This window comes from Metopolophium dirhodum, chromosome 1, assembly GCF_019925205.1.
Source record: "Metopolophium dirhodum isolate CAU chromosome 1, ASM1992520v1, whole genome shotgun sequence".
Lineage (NCBI taxonomy): Eukaryota > Metazoa > Arthropoda > Insecta > Hemiptera > Aphididae > Metopolophium > Metopolophium dirhodum.
Genome location: NC_083560.1, coordinates 97,786,232 through 97,806,847, shown reverse-complemented (window position 1 = coordinate 97,806,847; position 20,616 = coordinate 97,786,232). Strand labels below are relative to the sequence as shown.

The 20,616-nt window shown below is 29.8% G+C and overlaps 4 protein-coding genes across 4 annotated transcripts; 2 read left to right on the top strand and 2 right to left on the bottom strand.

The window, feature by feature from the left end:
* Window positions 1–104: 104 nt before the first annotated feature.
* On the bottom strand, window positions 105–1,668 carry LOC132947790 (KRAB-A domain-containing protein 2-like). Its single transcript, XM_061018024.1, has 3 exons — window positions 1,544–1,668; window positions 814–924; window positions 105–747 (listed from the first exon to the last, which is right to left on the bottom strand). Exons 1-3 carry the CDS (start codon window positions 1,666–1,668, stop codon window positions 105–107), a joined length of 879 nt encoding a protein of 292 aa, XP_060874007.1.
* Window positions 1,669–4,802: 3,134 nt separating this feature from the next.
* Window positions 4,803–5,562, bottom strand: LOC132933592 (uncharacterized). Its single transcript, XM_060999858.1, has 4 exons — window positions 5,534–5,562; window positions 5,084–5,469; window positions 4,905–5,026; window positions 4,803–4,841 (listed from the first exon to the last, which is right to left on the bottom strand). Exons 1-4 carry the CDS (start codon window positions 5,560–5,562, stop codon window positions 4,803–4,805), a joined length of 576 nt encoding a protein of 191 aa, XP_060855841.1.
* A 6,845-nt stretch (window positions 5,563–12,407) lies between these two features.
* LOC132947783 (uncharacterized) lies at window positions 12,408–13,427 on the top strand. The gene is made up of 5 exons (XM_061018018.1): window positions 12,408–12,637; window positions 12,737–12,877; window positions 12,989–13,035; window positions 13,079–13,257; window positions 13,395–13,427. Exons 1-5 carry the CDS (start codon window positions 12,408–12,410, stop codon window positions 13,425–13,427), a joined length of 630 nt encoding a protein of 209 aa, XP_060874001.1.
* A 385-nt stretch (window positions 13,428–13,812) lies between these two features.
* LOC132947776 (uncharacterized) lies at window positions 13,813–17,673 on the top strand. The gene is given in 7 exon segments (XM_061018015.1): window positions 13,813–13,969; window positions 14,051–14,266; window positions 14,363–14,975; window positions 15,191–15,288; window positions 15,291–15,424; window positions 16,878–17,012; window positions 17,014–17,673. Coding segments are annotated over 7 exon segments (2,013 nt in total).
* Window positions 17,674–20,616: the final 2,943 nt, after the last annotated feature.

The window sequence follows — 20,616 nt, the reverse complement described above, 5'->3', positions numbered from 1 at the left end:
TTTTATTATATTTTTTTTTATTTTTATTATTTTAAAGAGGAAACAAAAGACTGTTTGTAATTCGTTATTTCTAAATATATTATTAAAATAAAATGTTAATTGTATTATAAATATGAATAATTTTTTTGCCACTGAACAAATTGAAGACCGATTGACCATCTCTGGGACACATTGTCTTGCATCCATGCTCTTAACATATTTTCAACGTCTTGATTGGCCCGCTCAATACTCCCTTGACTCTGAGGATGCCTTGGACGTCCATGTATAATAACACACTCCGGCCAGAGTTGTTTTAATTCATCGATAACACAGTTAACAAACTCCCGGCCATTATCACTTTGTAAAATACTAGGCGCTCCAAATGTTAGAAAAATACTTAGCAAATGAGTACTGACTTCTATAGCCATTTTACTTTCCATAGGACGGAGGGATATAAATTTTGTATTGTGATCCTGATAGTTAAGTATCCATTTATACTTTCCATCTGGAACAGACTGAAAATCAATTAGGTCCACTTGTCCTCTTTCGTTAAAATCATTTGATGTAATAGGTTTAATAACGAGTTTGCGGTTCATTGACTTCTTACAGCTACAAGTTTGACATACTGTTAAAAAAATTTCGATAGCTGGTCTCGGAATGTAGTACTCTTTTTGTATTGCCATTCGAAGTTTAACATTTCCACCATGCCCAGTATTTATATGAAAGCTCTTTATTTTGTCATATAAATCTTCATAGCTTACAATATACCTATAAATAAAATTTAAATTATTAAAAATTATATTTTTTTATGAAATAATATTGTCATTGTATTACCTAATATTTTCTTCATTTTCAGTAGGTTTGTATATCAAAAAATTTTGGCCTGCAACTTTAAACACTGTATATGTTGCGAGTAAATAATACTCTCGGCGTGTTTTCGTACATCTAAAGATAAAAAAAAATATATAATTTCATTTATAATTTTTATCAATTCAATTAAGCATATTTTTTAACGTCGAAGTAATTAAATACTAGTATAATAATAACTTATAAAAAATTACTGTGTATAAAAATTACATAGATATTATGTATTAGAATCTGAGCTGAGTGTAAGAATGTATTCAGTTTTATTTTATGTATGTGATCACTTTAAAAAATACATTAAAAATATCAAAAAAATTATGAGAATGAAAAATATTAAATATTTAAAAATGCTCATAGTTTTAATTCACGTTAAAATTAAAATATCGTAAAAAACCAACGAGAGAATAGATAATGTTCTTACCTAAAAGTTTAATAATATTGGCCTATTCACAATAAAATATAGTACAATATAATATAGATAAACGTAATAATAATAATAATGATATTATTACATACGCTATATAAGTTACATTATATTATTAATTTATACAATAAATATAAAATTATATGGATATTTAATTTTTCTTTTTATAATTATAGCACATACGTTTAATAAATTCTATTCGTGTTATTTCTCTTCTCTCATATTTTGTAATGTTGATATTATGGTTTTTATTTATTTAATTAAATAAATTCTTACGTTTTAGTTTTAGCAGCTTCAATTTCGGTGATCATTTGAATTTGTTCATCTTGACTAAAAGGTTTTTTCTTCGGCTTCGTTACATAATATTCTTGCAGCTTTTCATAAAATAATACTTTTTCCATATTTTATTATATTATAAAATAACGTATTAGTATGTCAATAACTACCAACAACTGCAGGTATAAGACAGACTGGCAGACAATTGTCCCGTTGACAATTGTCTGCCGTTGATCATACGCTATCTGTATCTACATCTGTATATTACTATATATCCGTACAGTAATTTTATATCTTATCTTGAAATTACCAGATCGACTGACAAACTAGTTTATACAATGTACGAGTTACAGATTATAAAAAGCAACTTTTATATTTATTTAAAACTCAATTACCTAGTGTAATTCGTACAATTACCCAATACCAAAAATACTCATAGTAATTTTACACAATGTGGATAAAATGAATTTCATCCACTTCATGAAGAGTTAAAAAATTGTCCATATGGTGTAGTAAAAAGTCATTTTCACTAAATGGATACATTTCATGAAGTGGATGTCCACTTCATGAAATGAACGATTTCACTAAATGGATGCGACATATATACTATTTATCATTTCAATATGCTACGACGTTCACATCCCACGACGACTTTTATTATCCGTATTTGCCTATATAATTCCATTATTACTATATTTAATTATTTATACATTATATCTATATACTGTTTCCTATTATTATTCTACCGTTTTATTATTTATTTATTATTATACTATATAACTAATTATTCGTGGTATATTCAATCATTTTGTTCGTTCTTTTTATCATCGTTTTCGTAATATTTTTTCACGTCATTTTTATTTACCGTTACTTTTTTTCGATTTCGCGATATAACTACGTTCTCTGAATCTAATACCTCCAAAATGGACTTAACTTATTCCTTTGAGTATGATCTTTGAGTAGTATTAAATTTGCTATCTCTAACATTTCCGTTTTTACTTTTTTATCGTAAAGTTTTTTACTTTTTTCTTTATTTTTAATTAATTTCTCCCTGGCTATGTGATGTGCTTCCTGCAATTTTTGCTTTAAATCATAAACGTAATCGTCATAATTATACCTAGGTTCTGGATTTGATTTCGACCTAACCGGAATATTAATCTCCCTACCATACAACAACGCGTAAGGTTGGTATTTCGTGGATGTATGCTCCGTTGAGTTATATACGAACATTGCGTAAGGTAAAAGCTCATCCCAACTGTCTAAACTTTTGCTCACATAGTGTCTTAAGTATTCTGCTAGCGATTTATGACTACGCTCAGGGCGCCATTGGACATCGGGTGATAACTGGAAGTCTTAATCTTATTAATCTTTAACAACTTGCATACCTCCGTAAAAGTTCTCCTAAGAAATTCGGTACCTTGGTCCGTTAAAACTGTTTCTGGAATACCATGTATACAAACAAAATTTGTCACAAATGCTTTAGCTACTACGTTCGCTTTATGACACTGTACCTAAACTAAACTTTGTCAAATCACATTGCATTGTAAGTATATAGTTGTTGCCTAACCCCGTTGTAATTAATGGTCCTATAATGTCTAAAAATATTTTTTCAAATGGTTTTGTACTCGTTGTGGTGATAACCATCGGATATTGAATATGTTTATTAGTATTTTTATTTGTTTGACAAGCTGTACAGTTCACATTCTTGACATTTAGTTCTAGCAACCAAACGTTTCCCTATATACCTATATCATCATACATTATTTACTTAGGTACCTAAGTATCTAAAACTGTTAATTTAGTTAGATATCATAATTAATATTGTAAATGTGCAAAATAATTATTTTAATATTGATTACTAACCCTGCTAAAAAGTATACTACACAATCAAACACAGTTGAGTCTGATTAGTTATGTTCTAACAGTATGTCGTCTAAATCCCAACAACCATCTTCAATAATTGTGTCCAGTTTTTGTCTTAAATTATTATTTTTTTCAGTTCTTTGGATCATTAATTAATTCCTTCAAGTCAGCAACAGAAATTACTGGAATACATTCTGTAAGTAGATAATCACAATTCACGAAGACAATCGGGTATTAATTAATTTTATATTGTTTTGGACCTTCTGATACTGTGCAATTCCCAGATTTTGGTGGCTTTACAACTGAATATACTGTCAACATTCTATACAATTGTAAAAAAGTAGGGGTTGAGGGGCGGTCATTAGGCCCCGCTACCTGTCTAAGGATTCCAAAAAACTTCTGAAAGTTAATAAGGTTATGTTTTAAGAAAATAAATAATTAATATTTTAGAAATAATCTTACCTCTAGACTATCTTGGTTAAATTTTGCTGTTAAAACATATGCAAACCCACAATCGTCTAATAGGTAATTTACCAAGTCTATAGTAGATTGTAAAGTTATTTTTAAGCCTTCATACGTTGAACGGGTTAAGAAATCCTTTTCTCCTATTAAACCACTCGTTAAATTAATTTCCCAATTGTCTAACCATTCAACTGCTTGATGTAGAATCTGGTAAGTTACAAATTTACCTCTGAACCACACATTATTTCATAAGCTTCAATAGTTATTGAAATAGGTAATGATTTTTTTTAACATATCAGACAAATAAAGACAATCTATTAACTACTTTGATTAGCTTCCTCATAACACAATTTAATACATAATATATTAAATTTCAACGCAAATTATAATAATAAACACAACACAGACATTGAGACATGCAACACATAAAAAACCTTTAAGTCATGACTATCTTTTCTAACTCCCTCAGCAGGGTACTTTCTATTCAAAGCATCAAACAAATTATTTATAATGAGAGTAAAATTAACGGTTTCTTCTGAGTCTTTAAAACCTTCAACATTTTTGGTTCTATACAAATCTATACCTACAGCTGTTGATCTGCTAAAAATCTAAAAATGCAATATACTTCAATTTCAATAGTTATTTAATTCAAAATGACCTTTTATTAATTTTGGACAGACTTTAGTGAGGCTGCTACCTTCTGTTTTAAAAATATTTAAATAATGTTCCCATTTTATGGAGGGTTTTGATGGATTAACCTAAAATCAGATTGATAATATTCATTATACATTTGATTGTTTAAAAGTGATATATTGTATATTATTTTTAAATTTGCAATTAGAGTTTTATTTTGAAACAATCGATTTCTGATATTCTTTAAGAGATGAGGTGCGTCAGAAAAAACAAAAACTTTTCTGGAAGCCTCAAACGGATTTTAAAAATAATTTTTGAAATTATCCTTTTTTGCTGAAACCTTTAAGTTAAATAAACAAATTAAAATATGAATATATTTTGTACTTAAATAAATTATTAATACTCCTAATGAATTCCACATAGTGCGGTTTGTTGATGCGCCATCACATGTAATACCAACAACGTGTGCACCAGCATCTTCCATTAATAGGATGGCTTTGACTATCAGCTTTGAGAGTTCAACTCCTAAATTAATTTTACAAATGTAGTAGTTATTTGCAACATATTTATTTCATAAGCTACCTTTAACTGGACCAGCTGAAGCAAACACAGTAATAGGTTGTACCATATTTTCGGCTAAACTTTGCCACATGAACACCAAACCGTGGTTTGCCTTCAAGTTACTGTTTTTCCTTACTAATTCTTCATTTCGAAAATCTTCCAATCCAATGTTTGTTAGAGAACGGCTATTTACACTTAAACTTTCCCTCAAAAACATTTCATCTAGCAATATTATACCCTTTTTTTTATGTTCAGATTTTGTGGAAAATGTCATTTTCAATAGCTTAAATAAATTGGGGTCAAATCCACAAACAATTTTTATAGCTAGTAAATTTTTACGAATTGTGCTGACACATGGCAATGGTAAAATATTTTGATCTTTTAAAAATTTATATCCAGTGGGTGATCTAAATCAATAAGTAAACAAGACTAAATGTAATATTTTTCATTACCTAGTTATAAAAGTCGTACCTGATTTGGAATAATAGACACAGTAACATCCAGTTTTCGCTATAACGTCTATTCTTCGAGTTCTTTAATTTAGCTGCTTTAAATATCTCAGTAATAATTTCTGTTTGGCATGAAGGGTTATTAGAATCTGATAATTTTTTCAAGGGTTGGTTCAGAAATTGCAGCCATTTCATTCTTGAGATTATTTAAATTTTCTTGCAAATGTCTTATTTTTTTTAGCTAACCTAGAACCTTTTTTTTACAACATCTATGCTTAATTTAAACTTAATAACTTTTTTTTTTTGTTAGGAGAAAAATATATTTTTGAATTTTGTTTGAAAGTCTATTGTTAATTATATAATTCAAACGTTTGCACCACAAACATTTTTCTCTGTAAATATGAAAATGGAATGCTCAAATAAAGTACTTAATTTTATTGTATTATTATTTAAATTTTCATATAAGATACCCATTTATATAATCATCTGTTTTAATTATGTTTATGCACTCGGAATGATACCATTTTCCACAATGTTCAACGAACTTTACACCAAATGTCGATTTTATATTAATGCATTTTGTGGCTGAAACAGATCCTTGACAAAGTTTGGTATTTTCAAATAATAATAATGTCTTTTCTAGGTCTTCTACATTTTTTATTTTATAATTTGGTGACAAACCAATGGCATCTGTTGTAATTGTTTTTCCATTTACTTGAAGGAGTATACTTAAATCTAATAAAATAGATATACATATTGTGTGTTTGAATAAATATATAATATCATAAAATGTTTTTATGTTTTTCAGAAACTATTTTGATAAGCTTACCTTTTCTTAGAACTAGTTGCTTTTCTATGGATCTTAACAAACTTTCTCTGAATAAAGTCAACTTATGAAAACATACAGCATTTTCAGCAGTACCATATAACTTAATAATATCAACAAACCATTTCAATGGTACATTAATTAAATTTATTGATATGCAAATAGAAATAAATAATGGATTTGCCTCAAATAAAGTGGAAGATTCCTGTTTAAATATAGTCTTATATTTAGTTTATTTTTATTTTAAATTTGACACTGAATAATCTACTTACATTTATGTTTGTTAATGGTGTCTCAAGTTCAGAAGTAATGGCTGATGATAATAAATGCTCAAAATTACTAATATTGTCTTCAAATATAGATGTACTATTATTTGAACTTTTACTATCATTTATGGTACTATAAGAATGGTCATTCGATACATTATACGTCATACTACTTACATCATGAATCTTAAAAATATGCATAATTATTAATTTGGTGCTATCCAATACAACTTAAAATTAATGAAAGTACAATGTACATGGTAACAAACTAACAATATAATATTGTAATTGTTTAATAGTATACAATACTATACGTCATATATGATATATAATATTATATATAAATAAATGCAAATTCGCCTTTCTCTTTTTAGGTGGAGAAATATCTAAGACTGCATTTTGTAAAACCTCATTAATAGTTTCATTTACCACTGTAAGTTTAGGAATAGCACCAGGTCTAAGTTTTGGTATTTTCAAACATATCTAAACAAATTTCAGAAATAATTTTAAGAATCAAAATTTTGTTTAAAATAATATAATTGTCTAAAATGTATATTATAATTTTTGAAGATTATTGTAATAGTACAGTACCGTAAACTTGCTGAATCCTTTCCCAGATTCCCATAATTTTATAACATCATTTACATCAAAATGTTTCTCGCAAACTTTCGAAGTTGGTTTAAATTTTAAATTCAAAGATTTTTCCCATAAACTTTTTAGCTCGTTGTTTTTTGGAATACAAAATTTACTTTTACTAATCTCGTTACAATAAGGAACACAACACATTTTAACCATTTAGTAAGTTATAGCTATTTCAAAAAGCTAGACTTTTAAATAACAAATAACTAAATTAATAATGATTATGCATTATGAATGTCATAAATGTGTAATAAATTTTGATATTTTATATCACTATACAAAACCTCCAATTCAACTTTTAATGTATTAATATTATAAAATATATTAGGATAAGTTGATTTCAAATTATTTAAAGCATTTACAGGAAATATACAAGAATATTCTTTAAATTTAGTTACATCAGCTAACTGCAAAAAAAGTAATTTATTTGTATCTTGAAATCTGGTATTTAATTGCATTAGAATATTATCAATTATTTCATAAAACAATATTTTAAAATTTGATTGATTGTTAGATTCATTTCTTGTAGCTTTTGGAGGTTTTGTAAGAGTAACTGCTTGATTAAATAATTTTAAAAATTCAGGTTCATTTCTTTTTTTATTTATAAGATCATATGTTATATTTATTTAACTCAAGCAAAATTCTACATCAAATGATTTATTTTGGAGTATGTTAAATAAATTGTCAGTATATATGAATATATCACTAAATATCAGTGCTAAGAAAGCAAATTCAAAAGTTTTTAAATTTTTAAGATGACCAATAGCACCACAAATAGATTCAGATGACGATTTTGGATCTTTGCTAATACAGACAAAAACATTTATAAACCCAGACCACTCATTAACTATTGTGTGTAAAATTTTTGACCGTGAGGACCATCTTGTTTGGACAAATTGAGGAATTCTTTTCCGTACAATAGTATCTACAAAATTAGTACGTGAAGTGGAATTGTGAAAATAAGCAGCGATACCAGTGAGGTTAGCAAAAAATATACGACATTTAGCATTTATACTACAACCATGTTGCAATACCAAATTTAATCTGTGAGCTTGGCAGTGTGTAAATAAAGCATTAGGTGCAACTTCCTTAACTCTAGCCTGTAAACCTGTTAAATGCCCAGACATTACACATGCCCCATCATAAGATTGTCCAACTAATTTATTTTCTATATCAAACTCATGTAAAACAGAATTAACCAAATTAAATAAGCCTTGAGCCGTGCGGTCTTCACTAACATTATGAAAACCCAAGAAATGCTCAACCAATTCAGATTTATCTGTAACATATCTAATTATTATTGAACATTGTGTTTTTTGACTGATATCTGTAGTGTCATCAATTTGAATGGAATAAAATTTAGATTGTTTGATTTCATTTTTTATTTGGTTTATTAAAAATTCAGAAATACATGAAATTAAATCATTTTGTATGGACTTGGACATACCTGAAAATATGTTTTTTATACTATTATAATGATTTTGTATTTCTTGAGAACACCTAATAATATGCATATCAAACAACTCTCTAAAATTCCCTTTATTTAATGAATCACTGCTTTCATCATAACCTCTAAATGCCAACTCTTGTTTTCCCAAAAATAAAACTAAATCGATTAAATGCTCCATAAATAAACGATTTAATCTCACATTCTCATTATAATTTTTTTTTAAACAAATTACCATGTTCATTAACAACATCTATTATAGTAAAACAATTTTTTTCGAGGTTTTTTAATCCTAAATGATTATGCATATGTTCTTTTGATGTTTGATGTATTTGTATACCTCTAGATAATTTTTTCAAATCATAATACCCAACAGTATTCCACACAGACTTCATTTTACCCAACAACAAACATGGCCAACAAAACAATCTTTGTATATAATGACTCCCGCATAACATAGTGTTGTTGATATAAATTTGGATTAAATGACCTACAGAATACCTTATTTAGTTTCTTGTCAGGAGCCAAAGCTGACAAAATCGGAATAGGCTTACCCACTTTTAGTAAATCATTTTTACTATCAGAATTCCATCGTCGAAACGGCGTCTCCAACAACATAACTACCACGTCTGTCACTGGATACGTCATAACTCCAACAGTAATTAATTTAATAATGTTTATTACAAAAAACTGCAGCACTCGCACAGATATTTTAACGTAGACGTTAAGACGAACCGGAATCACCGAAAAAGTGTAAGACACAAGCGACCATTCGTACTAGACGTCAAGACAGAAATGACTAATGATAAATATAAAATTATTATCAATAGATATTACAACGGACAACGGTTTAATTAGGACTGTCCCGAGTCTCGATTGTAACAATAACATCTTTACTGATAATGTGTTTTTACGTTGAAATACCGGCTGACTATATATTCCTGTATACCGAGTCTATTTTTAGTACATAAGGCGATATTAGTCGAGCCTCACAATGATCATTGCGCATGCGCAACTCTAGTTATTTAATAGTCGCGTACATACGCTTGTGTGTGTAATTCATGTACCTACACAATAGTACATACTCTGAGGCGGAGTTAAACAGTGCTTACTGACGTCATCGGAACATTGCCGCCGGTTGAAACACTAGCGTTTGTTTACGTAATAATTATTTCATACATTTCTTATCGGTTTATCACTATTTTTGGTAATAAACACTAAATAATATAATGATTTACCATTTACAATATAATAAATAATAATTTATATTGTTAAACTTGGCAAAGAAGATTTTTTTCTCAAATAAAATCATAAAAACGTTAAAAATTAATATCAAAATATGTATATGCTATCGGTGGGCCAAAAAAATACTTTAATAATATTTTTTACTTAAAATTTTAGGTTAGGTGGCGCCTCACTTGCCTCACCCCCAAAACCGCCACTGATTCAATTATTCCACAATTAATTAACAATTAATTTACTTCAAAATTGTATTTCAATATTTCATATTTTTTCCTAATAAAAATTATTCATCAACTTATTTCATTTACTCAACTGCTACGCGTGCATTCATATATATATTTTCTATATAAAATTCTATATTTTTTTTTCTATTACCATTTCTATTACCTTTTTAATTAACTATAATATTTCCTTATTATTTCATTTGTTGATTCCTATTTAATTCAACTACTTATTTCAACACAGATCATTCTACTGCTGTCTATTTTACTACAATTTCTATACATATATTTATTTTTCAACAACCTATATTTTTTTCCCTCAATTTAATTTATAATACAACAACTTATACGCACCTTCACCAATATCAAAACTAAAACTTAATCTCTGGCTTCCTTAAAAAAACCAACGTGAGACGTGTACCAAAGCTACAATTCTATATGCAATTACTTTTATAATTTAATTATTTAACTCACATAATCCCTGCACCTAATTCTCTGCTCATTTATCTTTTTCGTCTGCTTGCCTGTCTTCAATTTGTTCGTCGCTTCCCGGAGTTGTCAAGGGTAATCGGTCCTCAACTGTGACTTGAAAAAGTTGCCTCCGTGTAGTTGATTTGAATCGAACCGCTGCTGCACTTCTGCTGTTGATTTCCGCTGCTTTGACTGCTCGACTCGCCTCAATTTCCTTGGAAGTTCCGTACTCGACTGCACCAGTGTTATAAACTAGCAGTTGGATTAACTGCTTAGCTTATAGTTTGCATTTAGCAAGACCGTGGGTAAAGGATTTCTTAGGTAGGTTTGACAAAATAATTAGACTTTGTTGAAAAGTTAAGTTGTATATTAAATTTCATCTTCATAAAATACTCTAAGTCCAAATTTACAAAATTGTTATGTTGTCTCTCGTGAAGGTGCTCGTAGGTACTATGGTGAAACACGTCTAATCTACAGGCCGTTTCGGGTCTGGTTTTATAGGGCCTCCTGCTCTCCAACTTCCCCCAAGTCTATCGATATACCCGTGGACTTCACAGGATGTTGTTTAATTTATTATCGATACATTTCCACGCCTGGTTATTCCAAGAATTGTATCTCATTATCATATTTCCAATATATGCCACAAGCTATCCGCCAATATCCAGATACCGCGCACGATCCATGCATATATGTTATAAGTAATAACCACATATCATATAATATTCATATAATTACGATTATATTTCTTTTGTAGGCTTTTCTTTGTGGTTGTTCCGAAAATCAGAAATATGTACTACGTTTTGATTACTGGATTTAAATATTAAATCTGAGTATTTCGCCCTGTGGTTACTATTCCTTAACCTGTTCAGATGAGACTGTAGAACCTATTGGAATGCGGTTTCCAAGATCCCAACGCCCTCTCGTATGACATTGCTTTATATATCTAAATTATTATATGCTATCTCCTAAGGCCAAACGATCACAATAATATGTATAGTATGTGTATTATTGGGTTCGTTACAGTTCTTAACTGTATGTTTACTTGTTCAAAATCTTGTTGTACTATATTGTAATAATAATTTAACATTTTTATTTTGTACCTAAATATTATTACCTATACAATTAAGTTTTTAAAATATACTATTGAAACTAATCGACTGATACGATTGATGTTAGGGTAAGTCCTAACGCATCTAACGCGCTGAAATAAATTATCGTGGACGTGTGTTCACCGCATCCACTACGTCAACCGCGTTCCATCAGACGACCTCCAAAACCATGCACAATACTATGGCCTCGAACTAGGGCATAAGTGGTATTTTCAGGTGGGTAAGGCCGATGTCTGGCTCTGCCTCAGGGCCACTTGCCTCTCAACGGCATAGCATGCGTAGACCTACATTATATAAATTAACGAAATTTTTAATTTTATCATGTTGTTCATAATTATTACATAAATAAATTTTAATTCTACGACGATCAACCACATAGGGTGCGTTCCGGTAGGACGCTTACGCGCTTACAGTGCCAACGCTCACGCTCGTGTTACGAACCGTTCCACTATCAAACAGACGCATATTGTCGCTTTGCTCACGGTCCAGGTGGACCGCGTGTGAACCTGCTGTGAGCGCTTAGCACTTGTTTAGTGATATTAAAAATGAAATTGATAACAAGATATACAAATTTTTTTTTGTTCTTGTGATTGTTTGATCATTCAGTTTTACAAATTAATTTCAAATTTGCCAACATTTTTTTACTTATTCTATATTTCTATTAGTGTTTTTATAATGGATAATTCTAATGAGCGTGATTTAGTTATCAACAATGCTATACAACAATGCTGTGACATTATATTTTCCTCTTTGTCTGATGACAGTGAAGATGACGGCAATGAATATGAATATGTAGTACATTGTTTAGAAAGTATAGAAACTAAAACTGCAATACCTAGGTTGCAAAATTATGTTGAAACGATCGTACCACAATTCAATGATGGCCAATTCAAAGCTAATTTCAGGTTAGAAGGTTTTAATAATAAAATACATTCGCCAAAGAGTTGATTACTTTTAGCAGATAAGAGTAGATACAAATAAATTTAACAAATACTATTTTATAGGATGCTTCCAACCACATTCGAATTTGTATTGACTCTAATTGCTCCAAAGTTAAATAGAACAAAGCCAGGTTACAAATCTGTTTCACCAAATAAACAATTTTTAGTTGCAATTTGGAAAATGGCTACTCCGGACTCTTACAGGTATTTTTGGTATACATACTTAATATTATTGTTACATGCAAAGCTACTGTTGTGTGTATTATATTATTATAATTAGCTATATCTATTTTATTATATCTAAAAATTATTTAGATCAATTTGTGAAAAATTTGATGTGGGGCGGGAAACTGCATTAAGATGTATCAGAAGAGTCATTGTTGCTTTGAAAAATTTTGGCACCAGCTTTCATAACTTGGCCAAGCGAGGAAAAAGCTGAGGAAATTAAAAATGGATTTTTTTCTACCAGCACTTTTCCAAATGTGCTTGGTGCAATTGATGGGACACATATTAACATTCCTGCACCTCGTGACCATCAAGAAGCTTATGTTAATAGAAAAGGACACCATTCAATTCAATTACAAGTATGTTAATATTTTTATTTCACATTTTAAGTATTATTCGGTATTAATTTACTGATTTTTCACAGGCCGTGTGTGATAATTAAAGACCGGATTTCCGTGCAATTGCATCTTTTTATGGCGTGTTCTAAATTCAATAGAAACAAGCTACAAATCCAAATCAAGAGATGTAGATTAATTTAAAAAAAGTTTTATGTTGCACAAAATTGCACGTTTTTGGGTTTTTGCACAAAATTGCACGTTTCGGGTTTTTTTTATAAAAATGTACTTTTATACAAATATTTTTGTATTTTTGTATTAATTTTATCGATGCTAATCGATAAATGCTGCTATCGGTGTTTTATATCTAACAATATAATTATATATATATAACGATATAATACAAAGTAATTAAGATAATGACTAAGGTACTACGATAGTCGATAGATTATCGATTACATATACAGTATAGGTACACATACAGTACTACAGTCTATCCGTAGCCGTCGTAGTCAACTCGTGTTATATACAATTTTATAGTTAAATAATTTAACTTTACTTGATATTATTTAATTTAAAATGCCGAAAATTAGTAGTAGTCATTGTTCCAAAATAAAGTGTTGGATCGAAAAATATCCAGAATTAAAAACAGAAGGCAAAATTATATTTTGCACGTCGTGCAATAAGGCTATTGGTTGTGAACGTAAATCACAAGTTGATGCACACTGTAATTCAAGTACGTACCTACGGTAACACTAATTTTATGCAGTAATCAATAATTATTAACATTTTTTTTTATTGTTTTTGTTGTGATTAGCTGTGCATCAACAAATGACTGCTGCTAAAAAAAATAAGCGTAATCCGGTACAAATGTTAATACCTGAAACCACCTCAGCCATGGCTAGTCGAAATGAATTTTTAATAGACATGTGTTATGCCTTGGTAGCCACAAATATTCCTTTCAATAAACTTCAGTCGACACCATTTAAGAATTGTTTACAAAAATATGTTAATCAGAATATTCCAGATGAAAGTACGTTACGAAAAAATTACTTAAAAATATGTTTTGAATCTACTCTTACAAAAATACGGGAAAAATTAACTAACAATTTCATTTACATTATGGTAGACGAAACGACTGATTCTAGAGGGCTGTATATTTGTAGTTTAATTGTTGGGATACTTCATCAAGAAATAATGCCTACTTCATTCCTAATTTCTTGCAAAGAATTGAATAAAACCAATTATGAAACGGTTTCTCGATTTGTGAATGATAGTTTAATGGAATTTTTCGGAGACACGTTATTTCAAGACAAAATTCTGCTGTTTATTAGCAATGCGGCGCCATATATGATAAAAACTGGAGGAGCATTAAAAATATTTTATTCTAATATGATTCATATAACTTGTGTTGCTCATGGCTTAAACCGCGTGGCCGAAAAAGTTAGAGACATTTTCCCGGGTATAAATAAACTAGTAAATAATGGAAAAAAAATGTTTTTAAAAGCACCTCATCGTATTACTGCTTATAAAAATTTTATGGACTGTCGCCTTCCTCCAGAACCTGTAATAACAAGGTGGGGAACATGGTTGGAAGCTGCTTTGTTTTACTCTGAAAATTTCAGTAAATTTAAAGAATTGGTATCTAATATAGAAGATGACGCCCAATCTGTCCAAAAAGTAAAATCCATTTTGAGTACTACATCAATTATATCTGATTTAACATTTATTCGAACACATTTGTCCGAGTTGCCAAATGCAATTACAAAATTGGAAAAACAAAATTCAACTTTAAATTATCAAATAAATGTAGTTGAAACAGTAAGAGATGGACTTAAGATAATTGAAAATGAAAAGGGACAAATACTAAATGAAAAATTCAAATCAGTATTTGATAAAAATCCCGGATACAATATTTTAAAACTGTACAACAATTCAATAAATGGAAATGATGTAGATTTAAAAAAAGATCCTGCGCTAAAGAGTTAAATAATATACCGATTGAAGAGCTGAAGAATAAAAAAAATTCAATAATGGCAACATTTCGCGGACATTTAAGAAAAAAAAGGCGTCCATTAGATCAGGAGCTGGACAAAATGAGGTTTATCAGCCAATATGGTTTTTATTCAACCAGATCGAGAGTTTTTTAGGGAATATTAATGATTGTAACGCTACGATTAATACTGAACAGGTACGTACATTGTGCAAATAAATGAGGAGGGGTGACATTCCAAAGTTGCATAGTCTTGTTCAGGAAACACTATTTTCTATTGTAAACTATTATTAAACAGTAGGAAAAAAGTAAAATAATAAAATAATATAATACATAAACATTTTTGGCAATAACAACTTTGAATGTCTCCCCTCAAATACAAATTATAGTATTATACAAATAATAACTAACACGTTGAGTCAGTGCCGTAAAATTATTTAATGTGTTCTTATACAATTTATATAAATACATACATATGTTTCCTATATAAATAAAAAATGATGAATACAATGAATAAAGATAATTGTTAATTTGACATATTTTAGTGATTTTAGTACATAATAATATGTTATAATTTACGAACGACTTAAAATTAAACTTGATGACTTAAATTTAAAAAGAGTTAAAATTAGTTTTTTAATTTTTTTTTTATTATAAATGTTTGATAATTACAAAATGAAGTATTTTAGTTTTAAATTAATTAAAATTATTTTGAAGTTAGTCTGTTGACTTGACCATGGTACTGCCTGTTATTAAAAAAATATGTTGTGAATTCTTCTCTTATCCGGTTTGCGCTCATTGATGATCTTCGCGGTATTTGATTTAAAGGCCTTAATGCACAATTTCCAACAACTTCGTTTCTCCATGAACCTGGTTGAATTATAGAACCAAAATTATCACATGAGTCTATCGTTCCCGGAGGAGTATATATTGATGCTGAAGTTTCGCTTCTTCTCAAAAAATTATGCAACAGTATACATGTCATGGTAATAATTGAAACTTTTTCTGGGGCTAATGAAATCGGTTTTTTAAAAATTCTGTATCTTGCCGCTAATATTCCAAACACATTTTCTACCACAACTCGGGAGCCTGATAATGTTTGGTTGAAAATACGTTGTGGTGATCCGGGTGTATGATTTCCAGGATATGGTTTCATTAGGTTCGTATCAAGAGCAAATGCTCCATCCCCTAAAAAAACGTATGGAGTGTCTTTATTTGAACCAGGTAGGGGTGATGGCATCGGTAAATTAAGGCTATCTGAATTCATTTTTTGCCACAACGATGAATTTCTAAATACACCGCCATCACTAATTCGCCCTTGACTTCCAATGTCTGCATACATGAAACGATAGTCACTACTGACCAATGCCATCAAAACAATACTAAAGGAGTTTTTATAATTATAGTGGTCCGATCCAGTATGGGCTGGGCTTTGTATAACAATATGCTTCCCATCTATCGCTCCAATACAATGGGGAAATTTTGTTCTAAACCCATTTTCTACCGCTAACCACTCTTCGGGAGAAGACGGCAACTGAAAACAAAATTTAACTGAGTTTCACGGTTCAAAATATTTTACTTATGTTTAAGCTATTTATAGGCATTCGAAATATTCTATACTTTGAAATATTTATTTTAATTTTAATGTTAGGAGTATAATTCAGGAATTATCCGTGAGATTGGAGAAGATGAAAATAGTAATGGTAATGAAACAACCTTATCAAACACCCTCAATCATGAAAACCTAATAGAAAAGCAAACCATAAGAGAAAACCACACCATAAGAGAAAACCAAACCTCGACGACGAGGTACTTCTATCGAGTTAGATGAAGCTGGAAAAAAGATGAAACGGGCATTTAGTACATTAGAAAATTGTATCAATAATAGAAAAGAGGAGGACGAGTACGATTATTATGCAAAGATACTAGTAAAAAAAATACGTAAGCTACCAGAAAACGAACGTGAAGTATTCATGTATGAAGTTGATGGACTGTATATTGATTTCTTACGTCGTTCAAACAATCAATCATCAACTTCACGCTCCACAACACCAATATTTGGAAAAAATATTCAAAGCCGACCACCACCTTCATGCACCTCAACACCAATACTTGGAACAAGTATTCAAAGCCGACCACCACCTTCATGCACCTCAACACCAATACTTGGAACAAGTATTCAAAGCCGACCACCATCTTCACTTGCTTCTTATTCTGAACCTGAAATTATAATTTCAAGTTATCCGCAAAGTGCTGAGTACTCTATTTCCAATCCTTCTTCACCTGCAGTAATACAGCATAGAACATATTCTAATCCTCAGTACTCTAATCCTCTCTATTCAGAACAACTGTCTAGCCCTAGTCATGTAACTGATATAAATCTACCAACTAACTCAAACATAATAAGTCAAGCATTTTACATTGCTCATGAAGATGAAGAATATTGATTTATTAAAATGTTATTTGTTTTTTTAAAAGATACAAGTTATTTCGTTTTTTAATTATATACACAAAAAAGTTGTTTTGTTTTTTAATAAAGTATAAAAAAGTTATGATTAATTTTTATTTTAAGTGATTGTTTTAAATAAATAATGTTCTCGTTATATATTATTGACTAGTTTAATTTGATTTATTTATTATTAGGAAACAATTTTACCTTTATTTCATCTTTCAGGAGGTCGTTAATTGCATTACAAACTTCAGGCACGATCTGTGAAATTAGTTGACTAGACACTTTGAATAAAAAATGCAAGCTTTTATAGTTATCTCCAGTAGCTAAGAATCTTAAAGTGATAGCAAGTCTTGTTTTAACAAGTATCGCTTCTCTGAATTGAGTGTCGTTTTTGGATATTATAGGTGATATTTTGTCTAATATATATTCAAAGTCCGATGAGGACATTCGTATAAAATTTTCATATTCACCTGATGGTTCAAAAAGCAACTCTGTAAATACACGATCCATAGTTGGTCTGAAAAACAGCCGTAAATGTTAATATGTATATAATATAATGTTGTACATGTCGATAATTATCAACTTTAAAGTTTAATGTACTTACTTTGTTCTGTTTCGGTGTATTTTAGTCATCCACCATCTCCTTTTTTTCCAAGGTTTTTTAATTATTTTTTTATCATCAATATTAACATAATTATAAAATGCAAAGGCGCACAATGCTGCTGCAGCACTTACTTCAACCACGTCCATTCTGCACGGCCAGGTACGAACAATTGAATAAAACGAGAATGTAGATGGTTGACTCGCGTCGATTCGGCGAGTGTATAGAGCTAGCGTCTCGCTTCACCTCGCCTCGTTCAACCTCGCGACGAGGCGAGCTCGCGAGAGTGTGGAGGAAGCATCAAACGCTTACGCTGCACTACCTATTTCGTATGAGCGTTTGTGAGCGCCGAACGATGACGTAGAGCTCAGATCTCGTGACGTCACGGTTGTAGTGTGAGCGCTCATAAATGCCAAGTGGAACTCATTGGGAGCGCTCATGAGCGCTTGAAGCGTACAAAGCGTCCAACCGGAACGCACCCATAGTCGTCGCCGTAAATTCTCCCACTCAGTACGCAGTGACCGTGGTCAGGGTTGCCAGATATACCAATAATAATGTAGCCAAATCATTTTTTTATAGTAGCCAAATATCGCCAATCATAAATTGTAATTATTACCAAAATTGTTATCCCTACTCTTATCATCACCATTTTACCCATTCTTTTAAAAATTGGACAGTTGGACTCGTAATTTAAAATAAAAGTATTGACATACCTATTCGTTTTTCGTTGTTATATTCATTGTAATCATTATTAACCAATGTATTGGTAATGAGTAATAACTAGTACGATAATAAGGAGCTGTAAATACTAAATAGTTAATAATTAAATAGTTTCATAATTTAAACAATTTACTTAAGTAAAATAAACAATACCTTTACAAAATATTTTGTACTACTTAGTACAATATTAATACAAAATAACATTATATTCTTTTTAAAAAATAAAAATAAGTAATATATTATAATACATGTAGTTAATATTGGTTGTCAAATAATGTGATTTCATGAAACACATCTATAGTATTATCTTCATCTGTATAATTATCTTCACAACTTGGAACACATTCATTTTTATTTTTTGAATACATAATAATGGAATTAAATTTTTCATACATAGACTTTGTGGGTGAAAATTCAATACAACATTTAGTCTTTGATGTAAAAGTACTTTCTAGATCGGGTTTTAATAGCATTCATTATTGAAAATACCCTTTCAACAACGGCATTGCTTGAAGGTAGACATAATACTTTCAGTACAAACTCAGATAGATCTCTAAAAATGAATGATCCACCAGGATCTTTAAAAAAATATAGCTTAGACCAGAACGCATAACTATCATCTAACTCTTCTTCAGATAAATGAAAAGACCAATTAATATTTATGATGTTTTCCCATTGTACTTCTAAAGATGAAAACATAGATGGTTCAAGAAATTGATGAATAAATGGTAAATTGGAAAATTTTGAATGTAATTGATTGAGGCATTGTTTTGGAGAAAAATACTGAAGTTCTTGAAATAATTTTAAATTATCTGGAAGTCTTTTGTCTAATTCAAATAATAAAGCTTTTATAAATGACAGTGCTTTAACATCAACAACATATTTAGTATCCGATACAATTTTAAGTGTATTTATTACTTGATAGTACTGTATACCAAAGTTACATTTATCTGCTGGAAGATAAGCAGTTTTATTAGATATGTTTTGTCTAATACTGTTAAAATCCGAGGAAGTGGAAGATACTTTCATTATTTTTTTTGCTAAAAACATAAATAGTCCACATATATTATCATACGATTTTCCAATGTCAACAAAGTTTTTTTGAAATGTTAAATTCAACCTATTAAACTCTTCTAATATTGGCTTTATTATTATAAAATATAAATAATTAATGTCATCATGAAACATTTCATTCAAAACTCGAGCAATATAACATTTTTCTTTATTAACAACATATGCAAAATGTGTTTTTAATTCCAACCAATGCTCTAAAATTGTACTAACGACATAGGAACGAGCTAACCATCTGGTACCGGACAGTTGATGAAATTGATGGAACTTTTTATTTTTACCGTTAGAATTTGTATTTAATAGGTCAAATGTGTTTTTATATTCTGCTCTTCTTAATGGACTAATATGAAACCAATTAAATACTTCTCTACAGATGAAATCTATGTGACTTGGAAATGCATCAGCTGCTTTTGAAATGGCATTATTCAGAGAATGACAAATGCATCGAACTATTTGTAAATTAGGATTTTGTTGTCTAAGTAGAGTAAAAAGAGAATGGTTTCTATCACATAAGTTACTTGCGCCATCAGTTCCAATCCCAACCAA

Excerpts from the sequence above, each read along its gene's own strand:
- LOC132947790 (XM_061018024.1), bottom strand. The coding sequence starts at position 1,668 with ATGGAAAAAGTATTATTTTATGAAAAGCTGCAAGAATATTATGTAACG. Across the intron at positions 925-1,543 it reads GAAGCTGCTAAAACTAAAAC|ATGTACGAAAACACGCCGAG; the intron begins GTAAGAATTTAT and ends TTTTATCTTTAG. Across the intron at positions 748-813 it reads GAAAATGAAGAAAATATTAG|GTATATTGTAAGCTATGAAG; the intron begins GTAATACAATGA and ends TTTTATTTATAG.
- LOC132933592 (XM_060999858.1), bottom strand. The coding sequence starts at position 5,562 with ATGTTACTGTGTCTATTATTCCAAATCAG. Across the intron at positions 5,470-5,533 it reads TGTCTATTATTCCAAATCAG|ATCACCCACTGGATATAAAT; the intron begins GTACGACTTTTA and ends TTATTGATTTAG. Across the intron at positions 4,842-4,904 it reads CTATGTGGAATTCATTAGGA|GTTTCAGCAAAAAAGGATAA; the intron begins GTATTAATAATT and ends TTTAACTTAAAG.
- LOC132947783 (XM_061018018.1), top strand. The coding sequence starts at position 12,408 with ATGGATAATTCTAATGAGCGTGATTTAGTTATCAACAATGCTATACAA. Across the intron at positions 12,878-12,988 it reads GCTACTCCGGACTCTTACAG|ATCAATTTGTGAAAAATTTG; the intron begins GTATTTTTGGTA and ends AAAATTATTTAG. Across the intron at positions 13,258-13,394 it reads ACCATTCAATTCAATTACAA|AAACAAGCTACAAATCCAAA; the intron begins GTATGTTAATAT and ends TAAATTCAATAG.